The sequence below is a fragment of the Cinclus cinclus genome, chromosome 17 (assembly GCF_963662255.1).
Source record: "Cinclus cinclus chromosome 17, bCinCin1.1, whole genome shotgun sequence".
NCBI lineage: Eukaryota > Metazoa > Chordata > Aves > Passeriformes > Cinclidae > Cinclus > Cinclus cinclus.
Window position 1 is genome coordinate 10,492,654 of NC_085062.1, and position 16,749 is coordinate 10,509,402.

General features: G+C 45.4%; 1 protein-coding gene across 2 annotated transcripts; it reads right to left on the reverse strand.

The window, feature by feature from the left end:
• Positions 1-315: 315 nt before the first annotated feature.
• Positions 316-15,085, reverse strand: RAB35 (RAB35, member RAS oncogene family). 2 transcript variants are annotated; one of them, XM_062504546.1, is made up of 6 exons: positions 14,991-15,085; positions 11,295-11,345; positions 10,416-10,539; positions 3,663-3,787; positions 3,450-3,574; positions 316-2,923 (listed from the first exon to the last, which is right to left on the reverse strand). In XM_062504546.1, the coding sequence occupies exons 1-6, from the start codon at positions 15,040-15,042 to the stop codon at positions 2,795-2,797; spliced, it is 606 nt and encodes a 201-aa protein (XP_062360530.1). In that variant the 5' UTR covers positions 15,043-15,085; the 3' UTR covers positions 316-2,794. The 2 variants fall into 2 exon arrangements, with proteins under 2 accessions (XP_062360530.1, XP_062360531.1); XM_062504547.1 differs by having other exon boundaries at positions 11,295-11,309; positions 14,991-15,069.
• Positions 15,086-16,749: the final 1,664 nt, after the last annotated feature.

Genomic DNA, 16,749 nt, shown 5'->3' on the forward strand with positions numbered 1-16,749 from the left:
TTTAGTCACCCTGGGAGGAGGAGCTTTTAAAGCTCACTCAATACTTTTTGTTGAGCAGAACAAAAGATTACAGCACAATCATAGGCATCTCACTTCACACAGAAATAAGTTACCTGCTCCATATTGCTCTTTCATTCAAACTAAAACAGTAACCAAACATTTGAAAGCATTAATTATGTTTTTTTTTTTAAATATCCCCTCTCAGGAAATAACCCTTTACACACAGCAGCAGAGCTCACCCCTGGCTTGCCACCCTCCACCTCCAGGTGGTGGACAGCAGAGGAAACAGAGCCTCAAAAAAAAAGATTTGGCAGCTTGTAACCTTTATTTTTAGTTTTTTAAAATTATTTAAAAAGCATAATTAGAAACTTTCATTACAGAAATAATCCTAGCAAACCAGTTAGACATTCCATTGCTCAACATTTAGGAAACTTCACATCAGCACCACTAGAGACACAGCCCCCACCCCCTCCAATTGAACAGTGACAGCAAGAGCAGAGGTAACTGCTCCTCTACAGCCAGCTCTGGGGAAAAAGAAATTCCCCCTTTAAGCCAGGAAGCTGGACTTGGATTGATAGAATTCCAACCACGGCCACAAAAACCTGGACTCAAAGAGGGCCAATTTTTCCATGTAAGAGAACACTCCAGGCTTGGGTGCACCATTTCCTCATTTTATTGCATCATTTCCAGTAAATTCAGACATGTTCTTTACTTCTGCCTATATGAAGTTACTCCCTCCTAGATCTGCACACAGCTACCAACAAGATTCCCAAAGTAACACAGCTGAGCCCCTCAATCTGCAGGGGGGATCCCCCCAGTACAGCTCCCCTCCCACAGCACAGCTCCAGGGACTGGCCCAGCTCCTCCCAGCACACAGCACATTCCACACTGGAGAGCAGACAGGATGGACTGGTGTGACCTAAGCCACCACTTTCCACAGCCACCCAAGTTTTACAATGATCCCAGCTCACTCCAATTGTTGGGTTACCAATGCAGGATATGTGAAGAAGAGAGATGGGTGAAGGCAGCTGGATACTTATCCCCAGCACCTGAACCAATTAAAATCCCACGTGTCACACATTCATTGTTTGCACTTCGGAAAAAGTCTTTTAAAGTGATTGATTGTGATGTGATTGTATGATCAGGGCTCTTACCACAACCTGAAAAACCTAAAAAAATGCAGGCAAAACAAGTGACTACAATTTAGCCTCTCCTGGGGAAAGAGTGAGGAAGGGAGAGAAGTGGGCTGATTCCAAGCTCATGGACATGTGTGAATCACATCCTACCAAACTAAGGCCAGCAATTCCATAGGGCCCCTTACTGGCACATGGAGTATGTCCATCTTCAAGGCCTTAAAGGGAATCATACTCTCCATGCCTTTTAAGGTAAAATTATTTTTTAATATTATTTAGGCAATAATTCATGTGCTGAGCATGTCCTTTCAGCCCAGCCATTTGATATTTTAGTTACACACACATACACTCTCCACCTTTAACTGTGACTATTCAGGCTGAGGAAGTGAGCCCTTGTTTTCCCAGAAAGGCTGATGAGGGCCAGGAAAATGTTGCTGAGCACAGCAAGACCAGTTTGTTTCCAAGTGTGATCCTCCACCACCACATAATCCAAGCAAGCAAGCTTTCCATTTCTTTGCATTAAACAGCAGTCCTCCTTCCTAACAGAATAATCCTGGGAATGATTGCAGCTTTCATATTCAAACATCAATAAGAAGAGCTGGATTTTTTTTTTTTCCATGCCTTTTCTCTCTCAAACACAAAAGCTTTGCCACCAAAATTCACATTCAAGTTCAGATTGCCTATTTGTGGACAGGGCAACAAGTAAAAGTTTGGGGTTTTTGGCAGAATCACATGATTTTTTGTTCTTCTCAAAAGAAATGGACCCTCACTTAGGACACTGGCAGAACCAGAAGCAGAGGTCAAAGTTGTTAAACTTTGCTTTAACAAAAAAAAAAAAAAAAAAAAAAAAGGTTTTATCCAAACAAATCCCACTTCTGCAGGTCAGTTTGTTTTCCAGTATCTTGATACAAACTACAGGAGAGCACAGGTACAGCTGGGCTGCAGCACAAGGAGGTGAAACCCAAGGATCCAGCCACAAATCTGGATGATGGCAAGCTGAAATTCCAGGCCACAGAAGCAGTTCCAGCTGCCAGCCCAGGGGCTGGTGAAATGAAACCCCAGGCTCCAGCAGCAACACCTGCAATCCTGGTACCCAGAAAAACACAGCCTGAGCCCCAGGAAAAGCCTGGGACTCCAGGAGAAGCCAGGGGCCCCAGGGGCACCAGCTGCCAGCCTGGAGCCCAACAGAAATGCAGCTGTAGGCCCCAGGAAGCAGTAGCTGCCAGCCTGGGACCAACTCAAATTAAGAACTTTTAAACCTTTCCTTTAAAAAGATGAACTCTGCAGTCCATGATTGGTTGACATTAAGAAGGCAGAAGCCAAAGCAACAACAGGGAGGCGAGGCTGGTTAAAGCAATATACATTATATACAAACTCTTGGGTTAATTAGTCCACTTGGTAGGCAACGTCCTTCTTGTCTACAAGGCGCACTGGAATGAGCAGGGGAGGAGAGGGGGGCAAGATTCCATCCCACACCTTCTTGGCACTGCAGTGGTAAGGTGCCAGCGCCTCTTGATAGAAAACACGGAGAAAAAATAATCTTTAAATAACGGCACAAAACTGAGAAAGTCCTCCCAAAGCCTGCCCCAGTGGAATTGCCCGAGTCTAGCTGGAGGGGCTGATCTGTCTGAGAGCAGAGTCTCTGCAGCAGGGAAGGGGCATTAGCAGCACCGCTTCTTCCTTTTACTGTTCTTCGTTAGCTTCACCACATCGTTCTGTTGCTGCTGTTGCTGCTTTGCTAAGTTTTCTTTCTTTGCTCGCAGGACAAGCTCTGTAATGCAATTAAACATCTGCAAGAGAAACAAGCACACTCAGACCACCCCAGAACTCGGGCTGGTTCCTGTGGGGTGCTGCTCCTTGGAAGCCATCCCCCTTTTCTGTATGTTCCAGTAATGCTTCAGAGACCTTCCCCAACCCGCTATGGCCCAAGTGGAAATCCAATACCTTTCCCCAGCCCATTGCCAAACTAAACAGTAGTTCTATTCCTTTTTCCAAACCAGTAAATAAAACCAGGACAGTTAGGCAGCTGTGGCCAGGAGTGAAGCCTGGGCAGTCCTACATCCTACAAGCATTCTCAAGTCTCTCCTGCCTAATATGTGAGCACTGTAAAGCTGCTGAAAATGCAGTGTGGGCTCCTTCATTTCACTTCCCCAATTCTTCCAAGAACAGCTGAATGTCTCTTTTTGACATTTTACCTACTACCTGCAACTTGTACAAGCACTTTTTCTTTCTCAATGGGAAGAATGGAATTTTTAACTCTTCCCACACCATCATCCCCAAATCATTGTATCTCTACTCTTCTGAATATTATATTACCTCTTCCACATTAATATTTTCTTTGGCGCTGGTCTCAAACAATTGGATCTCCATCTGCCCAGCAAATTTATAGGCATCTTCTGTTTCTACCACTTTTCGGTCTGGGTCATCATTCTTATTGCCCACTAAAAAAAGGAAGGAGAATAAAAGTCAGTTTGGTATTTCAGCAGGCCAGCCCACTAAATGAGATGCTGTACCTCCCTAATTACCTACCTAGTATCCTGCAGACATCATCACAGTTTTGATTAATTTCATGCAACCACCGTTTTACATTCACAAAAGATTCTGCACTTGTTACATCGTAGACAACTATGACCCCATGTGTTCCTCTGTAATACCTGTGGGGCACAAAGGACAGCAAATGTTAACTCAAAGTATCATCTTGTCTTCCACTTCTTGAGCTTCTACAGGATTCACAACAAAACCTCAAGTTATGGTAATCGAGTGCCCCCATTTTCTTTCCACTGAGACTGATGTAGCTTTTTTATAACAGCTTGATCTCAGGCTATTTCTCCAAAGCTACACAGCCCCCTGCTCATTCACTCTAGACAAATGTGTTTCCAAGTCCAAAGACTTCTACAATCTTTGTTCAGGTTGTCAAGACCTTCAAAGATGAATGTTGTCTTCCAGCTACAGGACCAAAGGCAATGACCACAGCACATCCTCAGAACTGACTGTGATGTGAACCTTGGGGCTGTGTAAGCCACATTAAGTTTTTGCAGTAATTCTGTTATCTGTGAACAATCCCTTACAGACTAAAACTTCAGCAGATCTCCAAATATACTCAACCTTCAGTCACAGTTCTTGTGAGCTCTCAGAAATTTCTGTCTTGTTGAGCGGCTGTGTTCTGATCACACCTTCCTACTCAACAGATCGACTCCATATGTGCATTCAATACACTCTGCTACCTTCAGCCATTAAAAATAAGCTTTATTTCAGTTTATTCCCATTAGTATTGGGCAACCAACACCTTTAAAAGATGATGCACAAGTCTGATATGCAAGAAAAATATCTGAATTCAGGTTCCAACATCATCACCTGCACGAAGCTACCAAAGACAGACAGTATGTGCACCATGAAAATGCTAAATAAAAAACCAGCAAGCTTTACCTTCTCAGTTTTCAGCCACAATCACAAGGCTACCAGGTACATTCCCTATTGCAAATTAGGCAGCTGTGACCCATAAAATAAAAAGCAATTGAAAGAGGAAACAGTTAACAGTGAGGTTTTCATCAGGATCAATTTTTTATATTTTGTGTAGCTTTATTCTTTTCCTTTCATCCTCTTTTCCTTCTTCTGATCAATATCAATTTTTTAATAAAACAAGTTCAAGAAAGCAGCATATAAAATTGAGGATTTTCCCTTAAATTGTGATAGCATTCCTAAACCTTCCTGTCTTATCACAAGCACTTCTTGCAGTACATCCACTGCACTTCAGAGACATCCACTGTGACCATTCTGCTCCTCTTTGATTTTGCCAACTCAACAAACACACCTTTGAACTTCAAAGCCTTTGGATCTAACCCAAACACACCTTTGAGAAGATCTCAAAGCTTCAGCTCACTTTGCTGCTGAAGTGCTTAAGCAAGTGCCTGTCTCTTCCTGCCTCCAGCCTCATCCTTCTACAAGAGAACCCACCTGCCTTGATACACCATCAGACTTGCAGAGAGGCATAGATCATCCCCAGAGTCACACACCTTCCTCTCTGGATCAGTGCTGGCTATCAGTGCTCCTCCATGATGCTCTGCAGCAGTAGAACAGTCTGCTCCTCCTGCCCGTCTGGGCACGTGCAGAAGACACTCAAATACTTCTCCCATGCCGTGTTTAACACTGATTTATGCTGTACATTTGCTTCCCTTGGCAAGAGCTACCTCAAGTAAGAATTCCTTATTCCCAGCTCGTAAGAAATCCCGCGCTTTCAAATGTTCTAGTCCATTCACAGTCAGTTCTTTCAACAACTTCAAAACTTGCTACAGCACTGCCTTTGTGCTTTACTTGATTACAACTCAACTTTACTCATGACTGTAGAGGGAAAAATACTGCATGGCCTGAATCCACATGTTGCAAAAATAACCCACCCTCTCCTGACACTAGCATGCCTTGCACACTGTTTTGATGAATCCTGTTTTGCGTGATAACATCAGACAGGGAAAGATCCCCAATCTTACCAACACACTGGATTTCTCCACAGCTCAACAATAAACCCATTATCTTCAAGCTCTGCCGTATCACCACCTAATAGTCTTTGAATTCAGCAGCCCTCAGGCCGACCTACAATTCCTCCCCAGCACTGAGCTCTGCACTTGCCAAGACAAGGCTCAGGCCCTGGAGAGGCGCGGTGCTTCGGCCGCACCTACGCAGAGCTGCTTCGTTCTGCTGTGCACGCCGAGCCCAGCCTGGCATCCCAGTCAGCCCAGCCAGGGCCCAACGGAGCATCCTGCTGCTCCTACCTTGCCCACGCACCTACATTTTCTTCTGAGCAAAGCATGTGATGTCGGGAAGTGGAAAACCGGCAGCCTGCACGTACGGATCCCACTCCTGACACCTCGTCAGCACCGTCGGGATTGTGCTCCTGGCGTGGGCTGTGGGCTGGACTCTGCAGCACCTGAGACCCTGAGAGCACCACAGCAATGGGAACCCTGCAGGAGCTCGGAGCTCCTGCCACTGATATTGCCAATCACCTCAGCAGAAACAGCTTCCTCTGTACAAGACAGCAACCCCTGACTCCTGCTGAGTGCCTACCAGCATACACTGCTTCTATTTTTGGAAGGGAAAATTGTCTGGCACGTTGTTCTAGAAAGGTTGCCAACCCCTCATCTACACGAAAATGTCATTTTCTCTATTGGCTGTCGTTACCAAGAGAGATCAGCCTGAGAGATAAGACCACGACTACCTGTTATTCTCTAACTCTTAAGTCCCATAGCACACTTTTTTTTTTTTTCTCAAAAAGCTGGTCATGCCATTTTATATCAGTTGTTAGATACAGCTCTGCAACCTAGATAACATTTTCAGCTTAACAAGTACAGCAAAGCTTCTCCAACCCCAAATGCAGGACAGTACTAGAAAACAAAATCTGATTTATCCTATCCCATACTTCAACTTCCAGAATGATGCAGTGCAGAACTGCTTTTATAACAGGCTGTGGGCTTTGGCGAGTGGAGAACAGATGGGGTTTTTGGCATTCAGGGAGGAGTAGGTGTAAATTTTGTGCTTTTGGCAACCAAGAGGTAGTTGAAACTTTGACACAAGGGAAAGAATGTCTTATCTCCTTCCCATCCACATTTTTGGGGAAATGGAGACCACAGAAATGAGAGCAGAAGAAACCTGAAGTCCTCAATCTGAGCCTCTCAGTCACAGACTTATGCTAGCTGTCCTCTGTGGTGGGGGTGCTCTGCCATGTACTCTGCAAACCTCCAAAGCCAGCATCAGCTGGTGCAAATAGCTTTGTGAAATACAGAAAAAAGTGTTCTAGATCAGTTATTCATGTTAAGAGTATCCATGAAAGTATCCTCCTGAGGTGAAAGACAACCAAACCTGACCTGTGTACCCACTTGCATGCTTGGTAGCAGCCAACAATCTCCCACACAGCTGCAAGACTTCCCCAGACCTAGAGGCTTTACATTTAGCCTAGGTGTGGAAAAGGCTTAAGAAAGCCAATATTTAAGTTGAAATAAACACCTTACTGCTTGTTCTACCACTAGAATGAACCTGGGGGTTAACCCAACTCAACATGTCCTTCAGCCACCTGCATCCCCCCCGTCACATCCCTGAACACAGCCTTCCTTCACGAGGGAACATTTGCCACTCCTTGGGGCATTCCCTACTGCACAAAACCAGTGAGAAAATTCTCATATTCCCCCTGGCAATTGCTTCCCAATATTAACATCTGGAGTTATAACAACCAGTTTCATGGAGCACAGCAGGAGCTAAGTCAGATTTAAGAGACACTATGTGGGTCCAGTAGGACCCACATGTTTTTTCAGGAAAACATGTAACTGCCAAATGTGAAAGACAGGTCACTGGTTTAATCCAGCTTCTTTATTCATACTTCACTACTTTGTAGCACACATTTCCTTCATTTTTTTCATTCATCTAGAATTCTAACCATTTCCAGAGACTTCTAATAATCTGGTTTCATACTCTCATATCTTTCTTTCAAGTTCCTGGAAGCACATCTATTGTCAGTCAGACCAGTCTTTTAACCAGCCTTTTAGTCGTATGTGCTTTACAAGACACAGCAATTCTATCATCTCAAAGACCTTATCCCTCTCTCAAACATGCCATTCTACAGGGAACCATGGCAGAAGGTCCCTCTGCTATCACTATTCATCCTGAGCTGGCATCTGACAACTATTATGTAAAGCTTGAATCCTAAACCCACAGTCCTGAATCAGGACAAAGTAGTCCTGTCTACAAGAGGAAATCAAGTGCAGGGACTGGCTGTTCATGAATTTTAAGTACTCCTGCTAATACAGCTGCGTCCTGGCACGCTAAATCCCTGGTGAATTTAAATCAAATTTAATTTGGATGACATTCCATGGCAACCAAATTCACACAGATCAGCCTCTCCTCCCAGAAGGCACCAGTGTTTCCACATTTAACAGACAATAAAACCAGCTGCCTTTATACTTCCTAGTTAGTCTGAAATTCTGATCTAGTTTCATTTTTTAGAGCTTCTGTAGAATACTCCAAACCAAATTGATTTCTGTTCCTTAACAGTTTTATTCTGCTTTTCAGCTTTTGATTGTAGCTACAGTCACGTGAAAGCAAACTAGTACAACCTTTTAATGTTTCCCAATTTTCCACTATTAACTTCCTACCACCTCTACCATTTTGCAGTTCTAAGTCCACAAAGCAGCAGTACCAACCTATTACTGTAATTACCAGATGGGCTCTAATTTCAGGTTTGCTTGCCAGGCTTGGCTCAACATCAATCTGAACTCTGCCTTTCCCTGTAAAGGGACTCCCTGACCTACTGTAATACCAAAGGAACACCTTTTATATTCTTAACTTCAGTCTAAACCTCAATCTAGTCAAAGAATAGGCAGACTACTACATTCTGTTGACAGAGCACTCACACTCCACCCATGATTTGATAGTCAAGCTCTTTTGTAAGAACAAAGCAAGGTTACTTGATTTGTCAGTCAGTTTAGGATAAATAAATCAGCTACAGTACTAGTTTTCCAATAAATGGAAAAAAAAAACCAACAAAATCAAACCGGTCAGAACCATTTCTAAAATTTAACTTGTGTTAAATTTTAAAATTTAACAAGATTTTTAAATTGTCTGGTTTTATAGGTGATACTGATTAGGAACACTAGACAGGCACAGCCAACCAACCTAGCAAGAACAGCCCTCATCCCACTATAACCAGCATTCCCAAAGTGTTTCCCTAACACTTCAAATGCACTTGGACACATGAACTTCTCTGCACAGAACTGCAAAAAATGCAGATCTTTTCTCTGACCATGGAGGATTCTGTAACTACCAGAGCTAAGGCAGAAACCCCAGAACGTTAGCTTCCCCCCAAAGTAAAATGTGCCTCACTTGGCTAAAAAGCAACATGAAAGTAAGGGGCAGCAGAGTTCCAACAGGTCACGCCACAAATGCCTCAAACCATTTCAGTTTATTTTAAATGTTAACAAAGAAAAGAATTTCCACGAAACACCGCGCAAAACCCGATCAGCAGCTATTCCCCTTGACAGAAGGAATCCTCCTTTGCTGGTTTCCCCCAGTGCTGGATACACCACGGCTTTCTAAGCTAGCTGGCATCAGCACCACGACCCGAGGCTCATTCCAAGCCCCGAGTCCCGTCGGGGAATCTGCAAACAGGAAGGCCATTTGCTGACTCAGCAGTAGCCGGGGCTCTGTCACAGCTGACGGGGCTGCCTCCCCCTCACCACTTCCTTCCCAAAGCTGCCTGCAGCGTTCAAACAAGAAGTGATGTCACACACAGGAACCCTACAAGAGGCAACCGAGTTTTTTTCAAGCTAAACACTTAAGAAACAATGGAAGTAACCGAGTAATATCCGTATAGGAGTGCAGAGGAAAGGGGCGGGGCACACATCACTTTGCCATTTCTAGTGCTTTAGACATAACACAGATGTAACCAATCTCATTATTTTCAGGTCTGAGTCAATTAATCCATCAATCAGCTGAAAATGCTCTCAAGTAAGAGCCAAAGGAGAAGTGAGTCATGAAAGACCAAGTGAAACACATGTATCTTTCAAGAATTATTTTGGTTAAAACCCAAGGAAACAAGAGTTCAGTTTCCAAGTGCACTTTTCCCTCTTCCCCACCACCCGTGAGCAGTCCACCTTTACTGCAATCAGTTTACAAACACACTTTATTCTTAGCTCCCACCACCGCAGCTCTAGGTGTGGCTTCTTCAGGAACAGGAAAAGCTCTGCACATGCTATTCAAAAGGACAATGAGTTCAAATGTGAACTCCAACCAAGGAAAAGGTTAATATCTTGTGGGCGTCTGCTTCAGCAGAACTCCACACAAAGCTGCTAAAGCGTTTGTCCTAAAGGAAAATCAGGGATCAGAAATCCTACTCTTCAATCTCCAAGCTGTTCATTAGCTATGAGAGTGACAGAGGGTTTGCACTCTGTGCTTCTGCAGTGCATTCAGAGGATGAACTTGGATAGGCACAGAGACAAGTTGTCTACTATATGCAGCCTAGTATCTCCAGTTCTACCATTTGGAAACCAGCAGCAGAGGAATAAGACAAAGCCACCACAGAAATGCGTAGAAGGGTGAGGAACTCTGAAATCCCAGCTGCAAACCTTGCCAGAATATCACCACCACAGTCGGTTCTGACACAGCTGAGAGAAGTGTCTCCATCCAGACCACACAGCTATCATTAGTTAATCAATTGCAACACTTCAGAATCTAAACCCCAACTGTGGACCAGGAGATCCAGACCCAAAGGTACAAAAAGGCACAAAGGCTGGTGTTACTCACGTTGATGTGATAGTCCGGAAGCGTTCTTGGCCAGCTGTGTCCCAGATCTGGAGTTTCACCTTCTCTCCATTGATCTCAACTGTTCGGATTTTAAAATCCACTCCAATGGTGGTAATGTAGCTGCCTGAAGGGAAAGTGTGGGTAAGTGAGAACCTAAGTCTTGTTTATTTTGGATGTCCCAAAGCACACTTCTTGAACACTACTTGGCAGCAGCTCTCAGACTGGACAGGAGAGCAAGGTTCCCCGTATCTGCTTACTGTTTAAAATGTTTTATATTATGCTGATCTGCATATTTTTATCTGTAGCTAACAGCTTTTTCCTAGCCATAAAACCACTTCTCCCATGCCACCTTTAAAACTAAAAGCTCAGTGTTACAAAATAAAATTATTATTTTTCTATCTCATTGATCAAGAACATGCACCCAAACATCTCAAGAAATAGACTGTAACTATGAGAGCATTTCACTTATGAAAATTTTGAGACACTTTGTTTTAAATGCTTGTGCAAACACTTACTTTGAATACAGTCTGTTCTAAGAGCTTCCTCCCAATAAATAGGTTATATCACAAAAGTAAGTGGTTTACCACAATACTCAATCTAAATCCCAAATGACTAATAGGAAGTCTGCAGAGAGTACAGTACAACCTAAACCACCTAAGCAGTTTCTGAAATCACCTCAGTATTTCAATACTCAGGGACTTCCAGCTGCCAGTGAAGATCAGACAGGATGGCCTGTAGGCTAATACCAAGAGATGCAAAGTTACAAGCATGATGTATTCCCAGCACAGCTATCAGTGGGCAAACACAGATTCCTTACAAACCAGCAGCACTGGAGCAAACCTAGACCATTTTACTTACTGAAGAAAACAAACCACTCACCTGAGAAGGTATTATCTGCAAAACGCAACAGCAAACTGCTCTTGCCCACACCTACAACAAACAAACACAGCAGATCTTTCAATACAGTCATCCTGGGGGTCAGGGAACACAGCAGTGTTTTACACGTCCATTACATAAAAATTGGCACATTATTTAAGTAACATCCACTTTGACTGCTCATCTCCACACTCTCCTTGGAGATTTGACCAAGCACAGTCACCCCAGGACTCAGGATGCTTCAGGATGATGGTAGCAGTGCAGGGAGGGGAGACTTGTGCCCTCCCTCCTCCAGCCCTCAGCAATCCCTCCAACAGCAGCTTCTGAACTGTGGGCAGTTCAAGAGGTCAGTGAAGAGTAACAACTAAAAGCAAGTTTGCAATCAGTAGGCTTACATCTGCTAGGGAAGCAGCCAAAGCTGAGCATGTCCTGTGAATTAACAAGTGATCAGAACACTGCTCTGAATTCAGCACTCTATTGAATTCCACTTGCACATCACGGGTGACGTCAGTAACACCACTGCCTACCTCCTGTTCTGTGTGGAATTTGGGCTGCTCTGACAATCACACCAGGGCTCGGTACTACAAAGCCCACATTAGCATGGCCACAGTCTAACAGAAGCCTAAACCAAACAGGAATTGGGAATTACTGTGCTGTATTGCCATCCAAAACAGCCTTGTTCCACATCTAACAGGAAGGACACACATCTTTCTGAAGCTGTCCCTGTTGCCAAAATGTTCCACGAAACATTTCTCTAAATGCTCTGAGCAGCACTTCATCCAGGTGCAAACTGATGGTTTGCACCCTGATCACACACTGTTGCAGGGAAGCATTTTTCACAGTGCTACAGACAAGAGCTGTAAGAAATTCATTCCTGCACACCCACCCAAGAGAATCTAGGTATCCAAATGACTCCATGTTGTTATCTCTGCATAACATCTCTGCTGTTAATGACCCTTCCTCCCCAAAATAAATCTGCTAATGGCATGAATAGGAAATTCAACTTCACCAGGGTAATTATCTATTAAATCTTTTCAGGTAGAAGTTATTAAAGGTAATTATTTTTGACGATGTATAACTTGCAAGTTCTTCTTAACAGAAGATTTACGCCAAGGCTACGCAGAACGCCAGTAGTTCTCAGCTGCTAGCATGTGACAAACCAAGAAAAAATAAAAACCAACCTAAAAATCTGCATGATTACAGTAAGCCAGGTCTTATTTGCAAAGAGTTCAAACCACCAGCCATCTGGAGAAGCCATGCTTATTTCTCATTGCTACCAAGCTAAGGAGGAAAAGAGGAAAGGAACTAAAAAATACAAAGATACAGCATTGATATAATCAATAAGTCCAAGCTCAAAAAAGGTAGCAGAGCAGTTCCTGTACTTTAACAGAGGACTGGTTATTTATCAAGAGTTAATGCTCTGCAAATACAGGTCAACTAAGAAAAAATAAGAAACTAAGAGGAAACAAGAATGCCCCAGCAGCAAGTGCTGTGCTTCTTGACCAAGCAGCCTTGGCCTTCAGCTCAGCGAAAGGCAAGAAGGTGCCGGAACCCACTGACCTGTCAGAGCACAGCACCATCTCCAGCTCAGCCAGCCCTGGGCGATGCTGCAGAGCTGCACATGACACTGCTCTGTCACACTGCCCTCCACTGCACAAGCTGCACAGCTCCCAGAGAGAAGAAACCTCCCGAACTCGGCAAGCTCTACATGCCCCAGTGACAATGATCTCTCTAAGCAAACACTGCCTCTGACCCACACTGTTCACGCAGAGAGAAACCACACTCTTGGTGACCCCACACTTCCCACACAGAGCTGTCTGAAGATCTGAAGAGAAAGCTCGCAGGGCCCTCAGCTTGTTGAAGATGGCAAAATGAAACAAAACAAAAGAAAATGCCTACTGACTTTGCACAGTTAAAACTCAAAGCGAATTTCTGTATCAGACAAGATTCTAAGAGATTCTAAGACCCATATCTTACTGAACGGTAGAATGAATTAAAGAAGCAGATGCAAAACTCAGATTATTTTTAAATAACTGGCACAGCTGAAATCACCAGGAGCTTTTCAAGATGACCTGTTCTAAAAACACACAAACCTATTACCCTCTTGACAGATTTGCATACAGGGGAAAGCAGATGAGACAGAAGTATCCTATCCAGTTACAGTCCACTTCCTATTGCAAGGAATAAATGGCAATAAACAAGGCAAGCAAACTGTTCCGTGAAAGCAGGGACAAAGCCTTCCTGTTGAGGTTAGCAAAAACAAAACCAAAGAAAAATCAATAGTCAAACTACATAGTGAGATTTAATTACAGCAGAAAACCACAGGCAGCCTGACACTTCTCACAACACTCTTTTCACTGAATACACTATAGAGATTTTACTCAAGAAGACTGACCTGGGAAAAGGTATTTAATTGTTTAAAATGAGAAATCTTCCTCAGAGTTTTCATCATCCTGTTTATCTTGCCTGAATAGTTTTGGAACTCATCAGCAAGCAACAGAGCTGCTGCTCTACTCAGAATGCAGCATTTGGTTGTAATAATCCACAGGCTCCCAGAATTGCCTGGGGTTTAAGCTGCTCTGAAGCTGTTGTCCTGTGTCCCTCCTTAGAGCCCTTCATGCAGACAGAGTTTAGTGTAGAATAAAACATCTTCTACACGAAGCTAAAGCTTCTGAAAGTGACAACTGCCAAGATCGTGCAACTTTACTCTTTCATCCAAGAGCTGTGCCTCGCTGCATGCCAGGACCTGCCGCCCCAAGGACCACACCTCTGGTAAAAGAAGAGGGTGGATGCACCCTTCTCCAGTTTATGGAAATTCAACTGTAAGCTGCTGGAGTGCTACCAACACCGAGCTGCACCGACGGCAGCAATCTTCCCAGTCCCGATTCCTATGTTCCCAGACCAAAGCACCAGACACTGGCTCGGTTCACACGTTCAGCCCTCCAGAAGTTTCTGAGGTTGCTGCAGAAATATTTAAAGGTCTATTTTCAAAAAACTCAACGCCTTTATCTCCTGTTTTTAGATATTTGCATCCTATACTGTAACAAGAAGCATACAAAGCTACCAGCTCTTCCAGGATTTATAAAAAAATAAATAAGGAACTCTAGAACTGAGACTTCAGGCTGAAGCACAAAAAAAGTCTTAAGGAATAATTAAGGTAATAAGGACTGACTGTTAAAAGGTACTAGCTGCCACATTGGAAACAATAGTCCTTAGAGCAGCCAGCCCTTCCCATCGATCCCTAGACTGCCTGTCACAGGGGAAGGGAATTCCCTCCTCATCCCAGCAATAGATTAGTGGGCGCCGTCAAAACATGCGCTCGCCAAGGTTGATGCCGGCAGCACTGCCGATGCTGTCCTGACTTCTACGTGTCTAATCTGCCTTTTCCCAAACCCAGCCAAGCTATTTACCATAATATCCTGTGGTAGCCAGTTCCGCAGGTTTATCAGATAAAACCTCCCGAAGCCCAAGCGGACGCGCCCCGCCATTCACGCACGGCGCGGGATCCCGGCTCAGCCCCGCGCCGCGGCACCGGCAGCACAACGCCGCGGGTGCCCCGGGCGGAGGAGGCCGCCCCTCCCCGACTCCCCCGCGCCGCCCGCCCCGGCCCCGCCGCCCTCTCCGGCCCCTCACGGCCCGAGGGGCGGCCACCCCGCCAGCGGCCTACCCACGCCCCCGCGCCGTGCCGCCCGCGCTCACCGCTGTCGCCGATGATGAGCAGCTTGAAGAGGTGGTCGTAGTCCCGGGCCATGGCCGGGGAGCGGCCGCGGGCGGCGGAGCGGGCGGGGGAGGGGGGGTGGGGGGCGGCGGCGGCTCCGGCCGGAGCCACTTCCCGGACAAACAGCCGGAACTGACAGCGGGGCCGCCGCCGCGCATGCGCAGGGCCGCCGCCAGGGGCCGGCAGCTGCGCCGCCGCGCCTGCGCCCGCCCAGCCCCGCCCCGCGCCGCGGCTGCGCGGGAAAACGGCCGCGCCCTCGCGCGCCCGCGCCTGCGCGCTGGGGGCGGTGGTTGAGGCGGCTGGCGCGCGGTGGCAGCCATGGCGGGAGCGTGAGGGACGCGCTTCCCCTCCGCGGGATCCTTTGTCCTCCCCCCGTGCCGAGCCGCCGAGAGACCTCCGTCGGGAACGTGTTTGATCCCCGGGCTCCCGTTGGTGATTGTGTGAGGACGCGGCAAAAGCGACGCTGCCCCCAGGAAAACATCAAAGGCTTGAGGGAGCCCCGGCACGCCCAGCTGTGCTCCAAAGGAGCGATTTGTGTAGGGACGGGAACAGTTCCCATCGCAGCCCGAGCCGCAGGTGAGGAGCCCTAGAGCAGTGATACGAAATGCCCACGTGTGTGTCACAGGCCTGGCAAGTCAGGCCAGTCTGAAGTGAAATTCCTGGGGTTTTTACTCCAGTGGTGTGCCTGTGTATGGCTCAGGAAGGGCCTTGACCTCACATCAGCATCCGTGCTTGCCCCGTCCCCAACCCACATCTGCAGGTGTAAAGCACTCTCCCAGTCGCCCAGCAGCCTGAGTGATTTTGTTATCAGTTGCACAAACATTGGCTACACAAATTCTGCAAGACTATGGTCACTTATTAGGTGATTGCCAATTTTAAGTGGACACATGGCACAAGTGAAGTGCTGGGGTTTGCTGTGATTAATTTTTCTAGACAAAACATTCTCTGGTACTTGAGCTCCTGAGATCAAGCTGAATTATTTAATGAAACCTGTTTTACTAACATGCATTGTCATTCAGATGAGAAGAGGTATATCAGCACTAAAGAACTTGGATCGTTACAGATTATAAATAAATCTGTATTAGGAAGGAATTGTTTCTTGTGAGGGAGGTGAGGCTCTGGCACAGGTTGCCCAGAGATGCTGTGGCTGCCCCTGGATCCCTGGATATGTCCAAGGCCAGGCTGGGTGGGGACTGGGGCAACCTGGTCTAGAGGGTGGTGTTTCACTTAATTATAAACCTTTCTTAATCTTAACCTTCAGAAATGTATTCTTGTTTCCAAAATTCACGCTGTTAACGTTCTCACATCCTGGAATCCACTCCTGTGACCTTCAGCAAATGTTCACTCCACCAACTCATGCATTTTAAACACCATATATATAAAATATATATATATATCTATAATATACATATATATGTATCATCCAATGCAGACAAGCACTGGGGCAGCCCATCATGCAAGCCAGCACTACCAGAGTTATCAGAATAACTGAGGACACTGCAGGGAAATCCCTTGAATCCAGCACACAAACCACCAGCTCAAACCCAAAATGATGGTGGCTCCTCTATTTTTAAACCTCATCACGTGAAAAGCGTGAGGCATCATGGTGTTACCAGATAAAATGGACAGTAGGAACTGTGACTAATCAAAAAATAAAAATATTTGAATATTTTATGCTTTTACATTTGTCTCTCTTCCACTGTAATTTTAGCACCTTGTAAGTTTAAACCTTTCTCATAA

Coding starts and splice junctions, on each gene's coding strand:
- RAB35 (XM_062504546.1), bottom strand. CDS start 15,042: ATGGCCCGGGACTACGACCACCTCTTCAAGCTGCTCATCATCGGCGAC. Junction 3,575..3,662: donor TGATGTCTGCAGGATACTAG/GTAGGTAATTAG, acceptor TCCTTTTTTTAG/TGGGCAATAAGAATGATGAC. Junction 2,924..3,449: donor AAAATATTAATGTGGAAGAG/GTAATATAATAT, acceptor TTTCTCTTGCAG/ATGTTTAATTGCATTACAGA.